Source organism: Colias eurytheme, chromosome 13 (genome assembly GCF_061535395.1).
Source record: "Colias eurytheme isolate Ceu_HAF_F1 chromosome 13, ilColEury1 Martin Lab GWU primary, whole genome shotgun sequence".
Lineage (NCBI taxonomy): Eukaryota > Metazoa > Arthropoda > Insecta > Lepidoptera > Pieridae > Colias > Colias eurytheme.
This window is the reverse complement of record NC_142992.1, coordinates 92,705-114,070: the sequence shown is the minus strand read 5'-3', so window position 1 is coordinate 114,070 and position 21,366 is coordinate 92,705. Positions and strand designations below refer to the sequence as shown.

At 34.0% G+C, this 21,366-nt stretch overlaps 1 protein-coding gene across 2 annotated transcripts; it reads right to left on the bottom strand.

Moving 5' to 3' along the window:
• Positions 1-449: 449 nt before the first annotated feature.
• yellow-b (L-dopachrome tautomerase yellow-b) lies at positions 450-20,126 on the bottom strand. Of its 2 annotated transcripts, none has more exons than XM_090108446.1 (3): positions 20,022-20,126; positions 4,985-5,256; positions 450-2,237 (listed from the first exon to the last, which is right to left on the bottom strand). In XM_090108446.1, exons 2-3 carry the CDS (start codon positions 5,247-5,249, stop codon positions 1,138-1,140), a joined length of 1,365 nt encoding a protein of 454 aa, XP_089964572.1. In that variant the 5' UTR covers positions 5,250-5,256; positions 20,022-20,126; the 3' UTR covers positions 450-1,137. The 2 variants fall into 2 exon arrangements, with proteins under 2 accessions (XP_089964572.1, XP_089964573.1); XM_090108447.1 differs by lacking the exon at positions 20,022-20,126 and adding an exon at positions 6,851-6,986.
• Positions 20,127-21,366: the final 1,240 nt, after the last annotated feature.

The window sequence follows — 21,366 nt, the reverse complement described above, 5'->3', positions numbered from 1 at the left end:
ATGAATGCAATATTGTATTAAATTATCTGTGGTAATATTATTATGAATTAAATAAATACGTAATTACTTTAATAATTAATTAATGTTAAATATGTAACGAATACAGTACTAAATTAAATGCTAAAGTAGTGAACTGCGTACAACGCGACTTCTGCAATTTTCATACCGTGACTGTAGTACAAGTGTCCCTTCAAAGATGTCGCTAGCAATTTCATTATTCATCGTTTTGAAAATTTGAAGAATTTATGGATCCCATGCATAGGCATTTTTGTATTTTAACTCATTTAAGGTTGGATCAATTAAAACATTTTTAAGCAGTATTGTTTTGAAAAGCCTAAAAGAATACCTTGTTAGGTATGAATTATGTAGGATTTACACATGTAGGTATACGATGATGTGTTATGACTTATGTTGTTAGGAAAATAACTTTAAAAATAAAAACAAAAACGTAGATAATATCATTTAATTTATTACAACTAACATTAGCACATATTTACAAAAAAAAAAACAATGTGACAATACCGCAACTTACGCTTAAATTAATATTTAAATAATATCACGGGTAAAGGCACAAACTAGATAAGTACAATATATTTACCAAATAATTCGTAAAATCACAATAAATATTACGGTAACATTAAAAATATTAAAAGCCATGATTAAACCACAGCCACTTGAACAATAATTATTTTAGAATAAACTGGACATACTAGCAATAGAACTATAATATTTTTTATAAGAATAACGCATTGTATTATTATTAATTCGTTTTTATCAAAATTTCACACTAAAATTGCGTTTTAATTGACAATAATGAGAAAAAGTGGAAATCCTTGCATTTCTAATAAATAGCGTTTCAATTACATACAGACTGTACTGGAATGTTTTTATAATACCTAAAGGTCCTTCTTAGAAGTAATTTATGTCGCTATTTTAAATGGCAACAACAACTAGCGAGGCATTTACATTTGTATCATTGAAACGTAAAATGAATTCTAGATTTTATAAATCGTTTTTTACATCATATTTTGTTAATCAAAACAATATGGCGACAACGCAGCGCGCACAAAAGCATGATGAAAACATTTGCAAAGTGACATTTTTGGAATGTTTTTGTACCTACATCCTACGCACTAATTACATAAAATAAGTCAATAAGCTGAAAACAGTAACAGCTATTAACGACACGGGAGTGACACTCGTTCCAGCATTAGGATTTACTTTGGCGGCGATCTTACTCGTTACATTCTTAACCTTATTTACAAACTTATCTAATATATCAGATCTAGGCGTTACATCACATGCTGTGTGACTGATGGCTTTCAAAACTGGTGCAGAAAACACCCTGAAGTTAACATCATTGGGATCTAACTCCCCGTACATCCAAATGGGCATCCTGTTGGACAGAACCCAAAGATTTTCATTGTAATCAACTTTAATATCAGTTGGGTAAATCATCTTCTCGTCGTCCATGTATATTCTGCCTTGATTCTTCATGATGTACTCCTTATTCGTTGTCCTCCAACACGCCACAGCGTTCAGATTTACCAGGGAATAGAATAGCACTCCGGTTTTCGGGTCGACGAAAGAAGCACTAGATTGTGCGTTTGGTCCTCTGCTTCCTAATAGTTTGAAAGCGTTGAAATTGTCGTCTGCGACTGTCTGATTTCTTAAGTACTCAGTGGAAACTGCGAATTCGTCGTAACTAGACATCGGGTGGAAGTAGAGCGTGCTGTAGTTGTCAGCGTTTGGCGCCGACAGGCCCAGACCAAAGATGGCGTCTGTCCAACTGAAGTTGTGTCCTTTAACGCTAAAGTCACAAGCTAGAGGATTAATATGGAAGAAGTGGTGAGTTATCCTCCAGGATTCATTCTTCTTCCAGGAGTACACAACTACGGCGGGTTTCCCCAAATCTCCTGAATACGCGTATGTATCCTCGCAGTCTGTATCTTCGACCGCGATGTTCGCAAAGCCAGAATCTTCTTTCACTTGATCTTCTGGGAACACATAGTTTCTCAAGAGCTTGTCTGTTTGTAAATCGTATACGAGAAGAGCTGGAGGGTATTTTACTGTGTCGTTTTCCAAGTTTCCAATTTTCCCGTTGTCGAGGACCCAGAGTCGGTTGCACTTGTCAGCGCGGACTCTGAAGGGAGACACGATCTCCGGCTTGCCGTTCGTTCTGTCGTGGGCTGCCCAGCTAGGGTATGGCATCAGCACTGGTGACTTGGTAGAATTATCTGGAAATTAACAAAAATAATCATGAATATCTGTTAAAGTTAATTTGTTTTAAATAAGAAATCGGATATGCAGTTTACAAACATCTAAAATATCATGACTGATAAATATTGATTCAGTTTTTGGGAATCAAAATGTTTTGATTACGACGGCTTCTCAAAATTTGCGATGAGATTACATAAATTAAGTTGAAAATAATAAAATAAACTGAAATAAAACAAACGCATAAGAAAAATAAGGAAGTAACTAAATGACACATAAAAAACTGTTTGCATTTGTGATTAAATATTTGTGTATAAAGCTATCCATTAATTAATATATTAGTCATTCACAATTCTATGAATTTGTTTAAGTTATTATCTGAATGCAAATTATACTTGTTTACAAAACGCCACTGTTTCGTCTCAAACGAAGTACGGTCACAGATTAGAGAATAGTTACTTCGTAACAGATACATCACTCCCATACAAAAGCTAAAATACCTACGCTATATTTACCTACAAAATACGCCGCAACTCGGCTGCAGTAAGAAATGTACTCTACGAACACGCACCGAGAAGCGATTTTCCCGCGCACGCCGTGTGATTGCGTCATCAAACGAAAACTTTAGGGTTGTACCGAGCGCGTAAATTAAACACAGAGTTGCTGAAACACTTAATTTTTTATTGTTAATTATATTTGTTACATTATACAATAAAAAAATGAAATCTTATTGATAGTAGTTGTTTCCTTCGGTTTCACCCGCGTGGACCCGCTATATGCGTCTCCTGGATAAAAAGTAGCCTGGTAGGTTTGTGAGTTTCTTTGTTACTGCGTGGCTCGGGGGCTGCTGACTATATGGCTGAGATTTACGGGTTCACTCCGACACCCGTCCACATCGCAATAACCGGGCATCTTGGTAGCGAGCGCGGGAAACGTGACGCGGGTGCGCAGTCTCGCGTGTGCCAACCAACTGCCGCTTGGGTCGGTACCGACCTACTGTGCGGTAGGCACTTATAGCGCGACCTTGAGCGAGTGACGGAGGCCTGGTACGGTCTACCTATATTAGATACATAAAAGTTTTATATGAGGTGGATCCTAAAACAAATATTATTATATAAATGGTGGTATAAATAGCTTAAGTATAATATGAAAATTATTCGGAGTAATACATTTGCATATTTTTATGTTTATTGACCGCTTGAAGCTCATATGTATAATATACTTTATAACGAGATCTTGTCTCTTCTCTCGATTATTATTCGAGATAACAACATAGTATGTAATATACAAAAAACAAGCTCCTGTGATCGACAGTAGATATTTTAAGTTATAATATTTCTTATAAATAATTAATGAACCGATAACGCTAGTCAACAGAATGAAGTAGATACGTAAGGTCTAATTTAAGCCTTAGCTAAAAAATCTATACAATAAGTTTTGTAATTTGTATGTTAACAATAATTTTTTTGGCAATAATTTTCGTTGCTGCTCTATTCGTAATGCAAATTATATGGAGGCTTTTGCGATAAGTAGGTATCATCTCCCAATATCCAAAACAAATACTTTCACAATACGAATCAGTAGTTCATCAATTTATTGCGTTCAACTAAACAAACACGCAAATTGTATAGCTTTATAATATACATACATGTACATAATAGTATAGATTTCATACCTACATTTTCTTCACACCTATAAACCTTGAGGTAGAACATTAGTAGGCCTGTGCTAGCGATATTACCTGCATGCTTATGCAAGTGTGTGCAAATGCGCTCTCTATTCTTTCACTATAGGTACCCAATTACATGAGAAATTAATGAACTACCTACGCCATCTACGTTAGGCCGATATAACATCCTTGTTGATATTATAAATACGAAATTAGCTAAGTCCCTGTTACATTTTCTCGTCTGAACAACTGAGCGCATTTTTACATCTAGGTATTATATTAGCTCATAGAACTAAATGTTAAAATTGGTACCCCTACCATGATGTCCCTATTAATTATTCAAGTGTGGAAACATGGAAGAGCTAAATATATAGGTCGTCTAGCGACAACACTTTCCCATACTGTAAATAATAATGCTTTAAGACATTATGGTTTATAATTTCTCCCAGGACGTATAGGTACGTCCTTAATACTAAAATATAACTAGGGGAGCGAAAAAGAGACTGCAAAATATATGGGGAACGATTGCGTGTGAGGTACTTAGGGCAAAAGCTAGACGGTTACGGTATAAAATATGTATATAGGTAATACATAAAGAGGTATATAACGATCTTGACCCCAACAGGATATCGCCATAAAGAGATAATATTGTTTACTGTGCAGCTGTTGGTCGTTCGCTTATTGATTATATTATGAAGACACGACACTCCACTCTTTCATTTATATAAGAGTACAGATGAGATCTCTAGGATAAGATTTGCCTGAACAGTAAAAGATTGTGGAAAAAAACTTTAATTAAGCTTTTCAAATAGTATAACTGTTGTATTTGATCTAAAATCAATAATTCTCTTCCGGATCGATCTCTTTACGTGTCTTCTAATTGTGGATATAAATTTTAAAGTTAACTAGAGAAAATCGACCTGCAACCATTGCCTAAAAAATTAACATCAATTACCTACTTATTTATTGTAATATCACATTCAATTATTTCCCTTCTTCCTACACACCATGCACCTATAACATTAGCGGTTAAGAAAAATTCCACGGACTGTCATCATTCCGATTTCCTAGCCTAGATAGTTAGATACGTCTAGTTACCTTTTAAGTCTATATAATTGAGACTAGCAGGCACACCAGCGCGCCATCTCGGTACAGTGACAAATAGCCTGTCTCCATGCACTTCTAAACCCATAGGAATATTGTTCTTGGGTATAAAAGACCCGTTGTCCAGGGCCTGCTGTCGAGCCGCGGGCGTGGGGAACGCGAAGTCCAGCTGCTTCCACTCGTAGATGATGTCCAGCTGTTCCATGCAGGTGCTGAAGTACACCGCCTGCAGGATCACGAGGGTCTTCAGTACCCCCATTGTGGAGCTGGAATTATAAATGAGTATCTTGTAAAAGTTTCTATGAGATGTGCTTATGGGAATTGGTTAGTTTCATGATCAAACAACTGGGTAGTGTAAATAATAAAATTTGACATTGTCGATTGTAGAAAAAGGGGATTATTATAATATTGACCACTGTGTAATTATTTTATTTATGCAAACTAACCTCAAATCACCAGTAATAAACAAACGCTCTAGTTTTATGTCGGAACATAAAACAATAGAATAAACCAATGACTGAATGACAGTCGCAATAAGCAATTACAATTGAATAATTAAAACAAATCAGTCATTATCAGGAAATCCTGTAAATGCAATTATTGCTTCGAGATAGAAAAACATAATACCTAGGCTATAAAGTATAAATGAATCTTTTAACCTTCAGTTTAATAATTTTTCTCGGTAATTACTAAATACTGTCTTGAGTAATAAACCGCACAAGATGAAATTATTTGTGGTAAACTTAAGTTTATCTTCATTTCAGTATTTCTATTTTTAAAACAACTTAAGCCCAAATAACATTGTCCTGTGACCTGTCTTCGCGTAAAACATCAAGCATGAAATTTTGAAGACGTTAAGGTTTCTAAATGATTTATTTCGTAAGACCTGACAAAAATAAGACAAAATAAGAATAAGCGATCTCAGTATGAGTAGAGTAAGACTACCTAATTTGTTTTCGAATTTTTCATCCCCTAAGTATCAGTGAGTAAGTAGGATCTAAGGTAGTTATAGTAAGTATTCTTAGTAGTTTTTTCTTTTTTCTTATGTATAATTTCTTCAATGTAATTTACTATTACTATATCTCCACGGCCCACGGGGTCGTCTAAAAATATTACACTGAGGGTCATAGCTGGGAGGCAAATACTAACTTGTTTTGGAATGCACTTCAAAAATTAATGCCATAAAAATGTTCCATGATTTAAGATTGTAAAGAAGTTATGCTTATTTTCTGATAAGTATAAATTAGCTGTTAGTGCCTTTTAGGAAACAATATCATTTATCAACTGATCACCAACGTCTTCAACGTCATAGTCGTAAAAATCGCTACAAATATAACCATGCAATACAGCGCATTTAAAATGCGTTAATCCCTGAATTCACCAAACTAGTAAAACATTCTTCCAATCAGTAGTTTATTACCATCATCATAATGCCACTACCATAAACAGCAACCAATTTAAATAATATTGAAACAACGCATCCTTTTATAATAAAACTTTAGGCGTTACAATTTGCAAAGGCATAAAAAGCGATTGCCGAAAGTGATTCGGACCGGTCTGGGTGTGGGTCATTGACCTTGGCACAGGCTGTCAAGGTCACAGCTCACATATTACGAATACCTACGTACCCACAAAACAGGGCATGTGTCATACTGGGCAATTTGCGGCCTCATTTGCTAATATTTTATGAATGGAGGATGCTCTTTTTGGTATGTGTTTATGATGTTTAGGTATAATACTACCGAGAAACTTATCTTATGCTGTTAGGTACTCTACATATAAAGAAACTCATAAAATTAAAGTATAATTTGAGTTATTTATAGACTTAGATGAATACTAATTTCAAACCGGTACATATACCCACACTAATAAACAAATAATTTGAAATGTTCTTAATTATTATAATAAATTCACACTCCGACACTTTTGCTCACAAAATACACCAAGACGTACAAAACTTAGCAATCATAAATATGAAACCGTCGATCAATCCACGTAACACATGACACAATGTTTACAATGATATAAGTCAGAATTAGAAAGGAGTGACCTTGAGCGGGGCCAGGGGAGCCTCGCTCCGTTGCTTCACGTGTCTACCTTCTTGGGACCTCTGCGGAGTCGCGGACGGGGATCTCTTACGTGCTGGCCACGGACAATTCGCTATAGCGAAAATTCGCGCGGCGCGACCGGCGGCGCGTCTTGCGAATGAATCAAATGTATGGAAATGTACTGGGCATGCCACGCGCAGCGGCGACCAGCGAGACGACCGGCGAATTTCCCCGAGCGAATCGCGCGGCACGACTAGCGATCGAAACAAATGTATATTGTATGAGTTATTACGGCGCAGGCCACGGAGTCGAGCGTCAGACGCGGCGACTACTGCCGGAGCGAACTTAATTTAAAATAGTTTGTTTTTTTTTTCGCGAAAATGGAGACGGAAGCTTTTATTGCAGAAATTCTAGCTAGACCAGCTATTTGGAAGTCTAGCCACCCGCAACATAATTTTTCATCATGCCTATATTTTTCATATTTTTGTTGGAATTCTCCGTCTGTAACACGATTTCTATTTAATTCGTGTACTCTACTATATCTTCCAAACATTAAATCTTGAGCAAAAAAGCTGCTACTCTCCAAACAACGTCGAGCTAACTTTGATAAAGCCATCTCGTCTCCTCGTCTACACTGGTCGCGGCGGCGAACGCAACTGCCCGTGGCGTGCTTACCGCGCCGCGCGAATTGCCGCGCCGCCCGTCGCGCCGTCGGTCGCGTCGCCGGTGTCCGTGGCCAAGGTGTTAGCTCTGTACGAGTACGAGCGAATTCATTCAATACATTTAATGACCTATTATGTAGCAGTTAATGACTTTGAATTGACTGGGCCGCTGGAAACTAGTTTAACGTAGGTACCTTCTGTGAATAATATACGAATGCAAAAATTACAGTTTAATGGATTGACTACTTTGGTTGAATGTTTTACTGATTATTAATGCACGTTATAAATAAAGTTAATACAGCCGCAAGCAATTAGATTAAGCAATACAAAAAGCTTGTCAATAACCAAACGAAGACTTGTTTTGTATTGGTGTGCAGATTGGAGATCGATCGAAAAATACACAGTTATAATAATCGAAACTTGATGCTAATCCTTCTACTTCTTTCCATTCTTCATATTATTATAACATCTTCTGGGAGGCAAAAAAAGCCAAAAATCATAGAACATAGAGCTGCTTATAAGATGTAGAGATCTCTATGCTCTACATGTATGAATAATCTCTATATTATCTTTTGCTCAATGTTTAACTGACCTTGCAATTGTACACTGCATATTAAATATTGTTTATAAAAATATATTATATGCTTAAATTTGTATGTGCTTTTAGTAATATGCATGACAACTTAGCAACTATTAAATATTACAACTAGTAACTCTAAATAAACAACCCAGGGTCTACCTTTTCAAATGATATAGGAATTTAATATTTATTACTACATAGTGCTTTCTCCTGTTTAATATATTCAGTAATTAGAAAAGTTCCAAACACAACAAAGAATGCAGTTACGAACAGTCGCTGAAATAAATAAATATAGAGGAAAGTGGGTTGCGTTTATGACACTCATACATACGCAAAACTTGCAACAACTTGATAGATAGTTGTATGCATGCACAGTTTTATGACATGTGAACATACACTTCCTATTATATTTCAAACAATAAAAATTAAGATGAACTGTCGCTAAAGTTTTATTTTGAAACATGGATGCGAAGAGTCATTATTGTTAGTTTCTTAAACTTACTAAAGTTAATGTTAAAACCTTAGGTTAAAACAATGTATCTCATATAACATATAAAATGAATCGATAAAAATATTAGAAAATACGCTTTTTATCGACATCACATAACCATTTTCGACAAATAATAAAACGAACGGATTTTTAATTTTTATTGTAGGGAATGCAATTATACTTGTTTTTAAGGCAGCAATTAAATAAGAATATCAACAGTTGAACATTTTAAGATTTATATCAGTATGTAGGTATGCCACATGTGTGATGTGGGTACTCAACATTCCGAACGAGACGGTAGATTCGATACAAATTGATACTAAGTATGTAAATTCGCTTTTTTAAGGAATACCTACACGATTATATACATTTTAAGACTATTTTAAGAATTTCATGTATGTTAGTTTACAAAATTTTATGGAAAAAACAATAGTTATTAATTATTATAAAGAACCGGCTCAGCGCGATAGATTACAATTCATCATCAACGTCATAACATCTTTATCATCACTTTTTATCATCTGTATTTGATGGGGTTAGGATATCGATATAGGTATATAGATATAAATAAGATGGGCTTTACAACATACTATTCAGTAAATATAGGTTTAACCACAGATCACAGAAAATGGGTTTAACAATAGACTTTACGTAAGTTATTCAATTGTATTGTTTGCACTTAGTAATGTCATTACGTGACCCTACTGATAACAGAGGGGCCAATGAACCTCTTATTGTTTAGCACACTTGCTAAAGTCAAGGGCACGTATTCAATTTTGTGCATATCAGCAGCTGATAACTTGTATTTGGTATATCCTCTTTATACTCATCAATAAAAGTAAGAATTGAAAAATTTAAAGAGCCAAATCTTGATAAATATACGTAGTAACTAGGGATGTAACGATACCGATACCGATACCGATATATCGGCCGATATATCGGCAAGCCGATATATCGGTATCGCCGATAATAAATCAACCGATACCGATATTTTTTTATTAAATTCTTTCTTTGTAAATTGTATTCATTGTATTCTAAATTGTATTCATTCATATTGTTTTATTTCTGTTTCTGTAATAGTGTTAAGGAAGAGCGGAACCTCCTGCACAAGCATTTTATTTGCTTACTAGGAGTGTTCCAATCACAAATTTGTTTATGTAAAAGAAAGAAATAAATAATTTTGAATTTTTTAAATTTTTAACGTGATAACGTTTTTAAAATCGTTTTAGTCGGGTGACATGTTCATAAACTTGTGTCACACCAAAACCTCACGAGCGCGATCGCAGGTATAACGAGAGAGAGACGGACCGATCTCCCGTTTCATCTCGAGCGCTGCCACTGCATTATGTTATCACGTAAACATCTCGATCGTAAACCTACTTTACAAACAACCAATTTTTTTGATATCAAATAATTCAAAAACCCGCACCCAATGAACGATGCGGGAGGCCGCCCGCGCGTGCGCACTTTTTGTTTTCTGAAAAAACTCTACCAATAGTAAACTTTTATTAGGTACTGATTGTATGTGTATTACTTAAAGTTTAACTGACTTCGTAAAATAATAATACTAAAATAAATGGTTTTGTTGTTTTTTGATTTGGCATTTTTATTTAAAAGAATACGATTAACAGTTGTCTCTGTTAAATGTTGGTAACTTTTTATGCATAATTCACTATTTATTTTTCTACCAAGCCATCGATATCGGTATCGGTATCGGTATCGCCGATACATTACTACAAATATCGGTATCGGTATCGTATCGGCAAAATCATGTATCGTTACATCCCTAGTAGTAACCTAAGTAGTAAGTATGTAACTATGTAGTAACAAATAAATAAAGTGTTACCTTGCTCATCGGTCTATACGTAATTCGTAACTATGTCAAAGCTTTTTATGAAAACAAACACCTTGGAAAAATGACAAAAGGTCGGCCCTTTGTTATATGATTATGCAGTAACTATGACACCTAAAATTCGCGGCTGATTTTCGGATAAGTTTGAGATATAAGTTAAAATTGTAAATGTGATTGTTCATCAAGATGTTTATACATATAGTTTATACTAAGAGCCTACAAAACGCCTTGTTACCTAATTTCTTTAATTATTTTGTCTTGAAATGACTTCATTTATCTACAAAACATTATAACCTATGTTTAATTCAAACCCCTCTGCACGTAAAGACCAACACCAACGTTCTAAATAATATTTTACTGACACTTAATATTTTACAATAAAATACGCACTGAACAAAGTGAAAATAAATTAAATTCAATAAGGACATGTTACATTATGTACATAATATCTAAGCCGTTTTCTAAAAACTTCAACATTTATGCAACGTTACCGTGAATTGCGTAGTAGAAGCCAGGGTTGGCACATTTATCTAAATGGTCAAAGAAAAATCTAAAAACTATAATAGATTTATACAATCATGAGTGATTATAATAATTATTGTAATAAAAATAATTATGTGTACTGTTTTCACTGAATGAATATGAAACAATATAATACCTACCATAAATTAAAAAACTCATACGAATGCAATGCATGAATTATGTTTCGCCCAACTTTTCTAATCCTATAAAAACTTTTTATTGCTTTATTATCAAGATTTTTAAAATACTTATAATGTCATACGTTTATACCATCCCTAAGAACAGGCTTTCTTACAAAATAATTTAATGTAGTCAAGGATTTGTAACTTTGAGTGTAGAGAGTTTTCCACGGTATGTAAGACTACTTTATGATTTAGATTTAACCTTTCAGAATAGGTCTAATATAAATTACTTGTTATGCCACACACACCCATCGTTAAAGTATTAACTTTAGCGATGTCAAACTCTGGTTTGACTACTGGTAACACTTAACAATGATAAAACCAGAGACTGAGAAGTTTATTTTGAGTATACGTTTACATTGACAAATTATGATAAAGCTTACGTACCTATAGGCACTAAAACTTTCCAAATACAAAAAAGTATTAGTTGGCAGCCCTAAACCATTAATCCATTATTAATACTCACAAAAATAGCCATATCGAGTGTTTAAAATGGCTTGTACCGGATTTGTAAGCGTTGTACAACAGTAGACCGGTTAGGTATTGTTTTTGTGAACCGCACTAGGTTTCTGTGTCAGCTGCACAAGCTTTGTGTATTATTAATGAGTAAATGCACGATAAGTGACTCAATCTCGAAATCAATGCGAATATATCAAACTAGGTTGTTGATCATACAAACGCCGCATGTCAGTGCAGGGCGAGGAACAGATGGAAAACTAAATGAAAATCATTTTTACACACGTATAACCTAACATTAATATTAATGGCACTTTAATGTAAGCTTATAAAAGCGTGCTTTTGCACACTTTTAAGTTAAGCGTTTCGAGGAAAGAGTAGCCGATAAAAGCTATCATGGCTCTTGTGATTTGCTCTGTTTGTGCAAAAAAAGACCAAGAATTTGTTAAACGTATGTAATGATAAAAAAAGATAATAGTAACTAGACACTTATAAAGAATTTTAATCACTCTGTGTAGTAAATAATTAGTAATTGCAGTAAGTTGCAACTTCATTTTTCCGGTTAGATTTTTAGAAAAATTCGAAGCGCGGCGCGGTCCACTTGCAAATATTATTCAATACATATAACAATCTTATAACATAATGCATTTAGTGAAATGCCACATCCGCATACATATTTTGTATGACAAACAGTACCTATGCTTTAATATGAGGCTGATCTGATTATACATTCTAAGAGCGACAGTATATGTAGGCGGCTCTTGTAAACCTACTTGATTCGGTTTCATAGGAAAATAATAAGACAATAATATATTACAATAACCAGTAACCAGGCAAGTTTGACCTTCCAATTGTATTACAATGCGTACCTACGTTATTGTGACTACTAACACTTTAAATTGAAACTAGATTTATTTAATAAAGAGTAAGGTGAGTAAGGTCTTCACACCTGACACCAGCCTTCCACAGCTTCGTTACGTATTCATTGCCACGTTAATCGGATCATTGTATTACACATTAAAAAGTACAGTTTACACAACTACGTCGTCATAATCATTCAATCACAAATAATTACATTAAGATTTTAATAGAATTAATTTAATCTCACCGTGGTCACGGAATGTGCACAATAAGATGACGTCATATCAGAGCAGTAATTAATTCAACTGAATATAGTTTCAGATCGTGTTTTTACATAAGCTGACTCATTGCCTACGATTTCCATGCACTGTTCGCTTTGGGAAGCTATTTCATAAAAGCTTCCCAAAGCGAACGTTCTTCTGTTCTTCTCGTGAGAATTCATAGGTAATTGACTTTTTAATTCATAGACTTTTTTATAATGTTAAAATACGTTAAACATATTCAACTTCTGATTTGAATCCACGTAATGATACAATCTACAATCCTACAACCTACAATCACAAAAGTCAATCATGATTCAAGTAGGCTGATCAAGTACGATGCCTTTTTTAGACAGAATATTGTCTTCTATTCTCCACAAAAAATGTGAACATTATGGTGCATCATCTTCACGTTTCTTCGATGCATCTTTAAATAACAAAAAAAAATGGAATATTTAAATTCCTCCACATAGATCGACATTTTTCTAATAAACATAGCTATTTTCAATTTCTTTATTGGATAATAACGGATACTTATAATTTTAAATTGTGCTGCTTCTATACAGTAGGTATAACAGTAGGACCTACATAAAAATCAAAACTTTATACATATATGCAACATTAATAATAACAGTATTGGTCATTTATTTTTTTACTATTAACTAGGAAGCTTTTATATAAGTTCTTTTCGTATTTTTTATTATTTTATACATTTGCATCACACTTCGACTACCGTTAATTAAAAGTAAAATAATTAGAAATGCCCATGTAAATGTACCTATATTTTATGATTTCTATATAATTAATGTCTAAATAAGTTATAGATAGCTTTAAACTTTTCTCTGTTTTAACTACTGTTTAACCCGTGACGTGTCATACGCACAGCGGGTGTGCGTAACTCAAAATGGTACTGTAGCGTCCTGCGCACAAACGCCTGTGCGTAACGCGGCCCGTGACATTGAAGGTCATCAGTAGAGACTTACAAGTGAATGTTTCCAGTATAAAAAATATTTCTCTATGCCTTAAACATTTATAATTCGAATCGACACGACTCCGAGACAGGCAATAGAGACCAAAACCACAAAATAAAAAAAAAAAAGTGAATCATTGATTGAGTTGCGTCATCGGCCATAGTTTGTGACATTTGTCTTGTTCAACGAATATTTGGATTGTGAATTATGCCGAGAGGAATAATTAGATGAGTGATAATTGAGACGTATATTACTGGAAATTTTACGTAGAATACGTTTATGATATTGGTTTTAGGGATATTTGAAGAATACTCAGTGAAAAAGTGTCTCAACTTTTCAGTGCGGAAGACGCAAAATGGCGCTTTTTTTCTTGTTTGTGAATAATGGAGATTTGTTATTATTCATAGTGAAATACGTTGTGTTAAATGTGTGAAAATATAAGTGAATGTATTTGGCAATCGTGTAGTGATATGAAAACGTGAATATGATCATTTGATGACTCAGCATTATCATGTAAGTGTTAGTATGTAAGCAATTAAAATTAAAACAAAAGAAAATCAATTTTTTATAATTTTATAGAAAAAATATATCGTCATGATTACATTTTTATGCTGTAACTAGTTTCTTCCTCTTTCCAAAAATATATCATACATGGCATATAATTATAGAACAATAGGGTAAATAAAATTTTCAAACTCGGTAGTCATAAAAAAGCTAGATTTCGTGAACTCCCTTGACACTATCGGGATCGGTGCCGGCTGTGCGCCGGACGCGTAACGGGTTAACACAATACTTGGCACACGTCGTCGAGAGCGTGCGATTTTCTTTCATGTACAGAAAACTCTTCTAGTTCCTTTGTATTTGATCGTCATGTTGGTAATTACTATTTCATATGCAAGCTTTGCCTTTATCTTAGTACAATGTTACTAGAATTACTGTATGTAGCTATTTGTTATACTTTCTTCTGTGTTTTATGCAACAATAAAAAAGCTTTTAAGCTTCTTTTTGTATTTTCAAAAACTTTCAGTGACTTTCATACTACTAAGTACTAAAATTGACAACAAATTATTGTAGTCAATTAAGTATTAACTTATGTTTGCAAAATAGATAATTACTATACGATAAAGTAATGTAAAAACCGCCATAACCTTTACAAAGACTTGTGAAGATTCATGCATACTTTCCCAATCTTTTAAGAAAAATCGCAGACATTTCCTACAACTGCAACGTTTATCATTACAAACCAACTGCGTAACCCTAATTTCAAAACTAGTACCAAGAGGCGTTGTCAGCATTCTGTAGACTCAATTACCAAGCAAATGGCTGTAATCGCTCGTTCCTCTCATCAGGGAAAGCCCCAGGCTACACTCGGTGCAATTATAAATCCTTGTCCCTTTGGGAATTTCTGCTTCCGAGTGGCAATTAAAGTTTTAAGGCCTTACGGAAAGAACCAAAGCAATGCGCTGACATTTCCTGTACGGGTCGCCTTGCGAGCCAATATGCACATGCCAACATAACCTGTATTCACTTCGGTTAGAGGAGACTTTCCTATAACCCGTAAAGGTATTTACGAGACGACAGCGTGCTGCTCTAGTACACCATGACCTACTAATTCTGGACAATGACAATGATAAGTGGTTCGTAATAACAACATGAACGAAATTCAATTTCTTTGTCAAACAAACTTTTGAAATTGGCTTTTGAGGTACACAAATTATTTTGTGTATAAAATATAAATGACAAAAATTATTTAGTGGATCTCCAAGTAACTGCAAATAAGTAATGGAATAGTAGTTTTCGAACATTATGAACTGTAATCAAAGAAAATGACTTGCCATGGGATTTGGGATGGGGCAATTTCTACAAGTGGAATTCAATTGAAATATTCCAATCACCGCAATGTATGCATTGCAGCTATTAGGGTGTGATGTTGGAGCAAGAAAAATAAAATAAGGAAAAATAAATGCGAAAGTTTGATTTCCACTTAGATATCCAAACTGTCCGAACTGTTAAAAAGTTTGAAACATAAAGTTTCATAACTGTCCCGCGTGGTCCCTGGTAACTACAGAGCCCTCTAATCTTACTGAATGATGAAATGATGAATAAATTGGAGCTTTGCATCCATTGTAATTTTAATTAACTATTCTGGTCATGTTTTCAAAAGCTCTAATAGTAAATGTGAACTGGGCCTCTAAGTTCCTTCAGAGCAATGTGCACAATAATTATCTAATCCTCCAACCATCAAATTAATGTACCTACCTACATTTGTAGATTCCTCGTACCACAATATTTGTGGTAAATGTTTTACAATCTTCTCTACGCTACCTAGTGACCGCAACCCTCGCATAACTCAGTAATTTCTTTGTCTTCCAATTAATAGAAATAACAGAGTAGGTACCTTCTGAAGTGGTCGAACTAATTGAATATAATGAGACCTTCAAGTAACTGCAAGGTTAAACATAATAATAGAAATTGTATTGGAATGTTTATACAAGTGCCCGCCATTGCCGCCATACCATGGCAATTCGAATTATATTCTTTGCCTTTTTCATTACAAGCTAATTGAAAAACTTATAAGAAAACATCTAGTATTTTATCGACTCTAGCACCTTTGCTATAAGGTTGCTTATCAGATTGGTATATATTTTCTTAAATATGTAAATAAGTAAGTACATGACAAATATTTGTTTGGAATCGAGTCGCAGTTGTTGTTGAAATCGATTGTGTTATAAATTAGATTATTATAGCTAATAAAACGATAAGGACTGCAAACAGATCAAGGGTATTTTTAATATATTTTGTTACAAAGTTTATCCTACTTCTTGTGTGTTTGCCCTTGGTGGCATTTTAAATTACAACTCATTTGTAAATAGTTTTATCAACTTATATTGTTTTGATATTTCGATCAACTTTTGTTTTGTAACGGTAATTATAATATAATTTTAAGCTTTTATTCATCGGAACTTATAATGGGCCTATTAGTTGCCCAGAAAAATGTACCTATACTTAGAGGAGAATATGTAGGTAATCGAATATCCAAACAAGCATCGTTAAGTATAGAAATAAATAAAAATACGCTCACATAAAATGAAATCTACCTGTTAAATGATAATGACCTTGAGATCGAATTTCGGCCAGTCTCCACGAAGTCTAGCCAAGTGCGCAGGAGATAATAAAAAATTGAATATTTTATGTAACACGCAAATACAAATGCACGCTATACAGCGTAGACTTATACGCTAAAGTAGAGACGAAGTACAAGGTCTGACAATACTAATTTAGGCTTTAGGTGACCATAATTTTATCTGATATATGTGATATAGAACATTCAAACATGAGAGACAGGCTTTTTTATCCCGTCGTTTCACCCTCTGCATAAACGACTAGGAAGTACCTCATAATTTCTGAATGTCCTCAGATAAAGATAAAATCGTAAATGGTAAAATTCCACGATTTGACATCGTCCACATAGAAGGTTCATTACTAATTGGAGCAGTCACATGCAACTCAAGATCGCAGAAACATATTCCGTCATGTGATACCGATCCCGCTTATATTCTACAAACCAGTTAAACAAATTTACATAATATACCGATCTAGCATCGCGTGACTTCGTAAATTCTAGTACAAACTATTAGCTCATACATAGTTATTTTCAGGATATATAATGCAAAGTCGAACCCGGTCCATATTGCTTCAAATCGAAAGTGTAATTACAGACTTGGCCAATTTAATAGTTCTTTCTGATAAGGGGCAATTAGAGTAACCGGACTGACATCGTATTAACAGTTTAAAGGGGGTTTTTGTTTAAGGATCTACCTGGCTAAGTGGCTAGATAGGTAGGTAGGTACCTATGTCGTTTTATTTTATTGAAAACTAACCCTCGGTTTGTAAGCTGTTACTTGCTGCATTGTCTTAATACCTAATAGGTATGTACACAAATAACAATAACAGTATGAAAGTGCAAGCTGTAGCTGTTTCTTGGTACGAATCAAAATCAATGCACGTGACTGTTTACTGTTTTTATCTTACACGTTTAAAATACATATTAATAATTAATGCATAGGTAGCTATTACCTTTATGAAATCTTTAATAAATATTTATTTATTCAATATACTGTTTTGAATCGTCAATACATATTTTATTGCCTACATGAAGAAATCTTTTACCACCGATTCCAAAAGATGTAAGCGGTACCAATTTCTAAATCGTAAAATTCCTCAAACCTTTGAATTAAGGATGTAACGATACCGATACCGATACCGATATATCGGCCGATATAATCGGCAAGCCGATATATCGGTATCACCGATTATAAAACAACCGATACCGATATCAAATAATTAAAAAAACCGCGCCTAATGAACGATGCGGGACTGGCCGCCCGCACGTGCGCACTTTGTTTTTTGAAAAAACTCTACCAATAGTAAACTTTTATTAGGAACTGATTGTATGTGTATAACTTAAAGTTTAACTGACTTTGCAAAATAATAATACTAAAATAAATGGTTTTCTTGTTTTTTGATTTGGCATTGTTATTTAAAAGAATACGATTTACAGTTGAGTCTCTGTTAAATGTTGGTAACTTTTATGCATAATTCACTATTTATTTTTCTACAAAGCCATCGATATTGGTATCGGTATCGGTATCGCCGATATTTTATTACAAATATCGGTATCGGTATCGTATCGGCAAAATCATGTATCGTTACATCCCTACTTTGAATGGTAGATTTGGGCGCCAATTTTATGTGTTAATGAAAATGTTTTCTCCTAAAATTTAACCTGTGTAAAAAACGAAACCTCCCTAAACCTAATAAAAAAAAACAACTCAATCTAATCGATTCTATTGTGCTATGCTATCCAAAATATGCTATCCTATATAGGTAGGTATGTCAATTGCCAAATCGGACCATCAAACTGCAAACGACAGGAACTTTTATTTCACTGTTCGATAGGTAGGTAGGTACTAGTTTATTTTCCATGCCGAAACTTTCATCACATAAAAATTTCTCAAAATCGTAGGTAATGGTATATAAACTATAGCATATTATATGCTTAGACTATTAAAAACATTAATAATTTATACATATATATATGTACATAATATTAGTCAAATCCATTGAGATAATATTAATAGGAGACGACACCGCCTACATCACTTATGTTCCACTCAACATACGTCATGTGACGTATGTTGAGCGGTATTTTTTAATGGTTTTAAAGTGAAACGCATCAAACATGACTTCGTGTGTGTTACGATATTGCACAGATAATACAAATAATACGGAAAAGTGCAAAGGAATAACTTTCATCGTTAAGTACCTAACTAAATATTAATTTTTAAAACTTAGTTAGAGCAAAAAAATGGCGCACAGATTTTGTTCGTGGTGTCTCCTCCATACGTAGTAATATTATCTCAATGGTCAAATCACACATTAATCTCCCTAAAAATTAAATAGACTACTTATATATTATTACAGGTTTTATTTTTTTGTTAAAAAAACTAGGAAATTAAGTACCTGTAATTAAAAAAAAAAGTTTATGTTTTTAGAGCCAGGAACCACCACCTACCAAGACGTCCATATTATTATGATGTTTAACTAAATTGCTGATTCCGTATGTTAATTAAATCAAGAGGAGTTAAATAGATATATTTAATATGAGGTTGATTATTATTAAAACTAGGTATTAATTTTAATTAACTTACAAAACAACTTTTTTACAGACTTTATTTTAATTTATAGTGGAACTGTTCATGTTAATTTTAAGAAAATTTATGTTCTCATTTGTCACTGTCAGTCGGACATTTTGGGAACTTTTTAACGTTTATTCTTTATCACAGTTAATGCAAATATTATAATAAATTAAAAACAAGTTCATAAATTATACCGATATCAGTATTATAATTATTTTGATATTATTGGAATAGCTGTTTATTTGTTTAATTACATTATTGTAAACGATGACATTTTCTTACTAGAGGTACCTGAGTAAATTAGCGAGGAAATTTTTCAACGTATGAAAAGTTTCACCAAGTTAGTCATTACAATTTACATACTGCGAATTCCTGCGATTTGTTCAAACGTTCGCCGGTCACAGTTTAATACCGTTATCACGAGTGAAATGCAAAACAATACACTCACCGTATAAATGTCTACGGAATGTAATGAATGTGCGAGTAAATGAAACTTATTGCGCGACGTCACAAACGGGCTACCTCTACCGGTGCCGCGAGTAAACTGCTCACGAGTCACGGCTCACCGCCGACCGCGGACCGCCGCGGGTCGCCCGTCGCTCGCGGAGTTGTTAATCAAGTTGTGTAGGATGACCGTTGTTGTACATTTGTAGGACTTGCTGAGTTTAAAATTACTTTTATGGTTCATCACAAAGCTAAACAAGGTCTGAGGATCTTCGATCGCAAAATGCTTTTCGTAAAAAGAAAGATTTTTGCTCGCAGCTTTTTTTGTTTTCAATATCACAATTATATGGCTTATCTTAATTATAATTAACTCATTACTCTTTAATTAGGTACTCACATACCGTGATATTTGAAAAACATGGGTTTAAAGGAATCTATGAGTTTTATACCACGACGATTTTATATTATAGAAACGTTTAGTTAGCTTATAAATAAAAAGGTATCTAGATGACTAGATGGGTTACCAACACTACATTCGATTTTCAAAAAAGGCACACGAACGCACACACGATTTAGGGTGCTTTTCCAACAATAATGGGCGAGGATGTGTAGCAAGGAATGTGTTTGTAAAGAATCAATCATATGATTTCATTTAGTTTGAAGTTGAGCCGTTTAGCGTTTGAAGTGAAACTATTGGACAGTTACAAACACATTCCACGCTACATATCCTTGCATCTTATTGGTGGAAAAGGACGCTTAGAAGTCAAAGCGAGCAAAATTCAATGACTATCGTGATTGAAAAACAAATATTAGTAAAATGTGGTTTTTGGCCACTCCTGGTGCGCTGATAATCTATCTACACCTTTTTAATTAAAATATTATAGGCAACGATAGTCACTTGATCTACAACATAATGCTTAGACTATTCATAGATTTTTTTTTAAATAAAACATTTTTAATAAATTGTACCAATAGAGTTTATACATTTAAAACGATGGTCGTATTAACATTCTGCTCTGCAGGGAACTTAGCAAGTTAGCGCCATTGATAGAAACCGGCAATCAGAAGGAGCTGCTCGTACGAGACGCACTTATTTAGTTGACGGATTATCAGGTGACGACGAGGTGACGCAGGTGACGACTGGCGACATTACATAATTTCACGCTAGTCGTAATTATTGGCGAATGGCGATCAAACGCTTGATGCGGAAATACATTCACTAATAAATGTTTATTATTATGAAATTAAAACTGCAATAATTATGTAAAATAGAGATAACTGGGTGAAAGATATATTTGTTCAACTACTATTAAATTTATCATCTCATTTTAAATGTAAATATTTTTTTA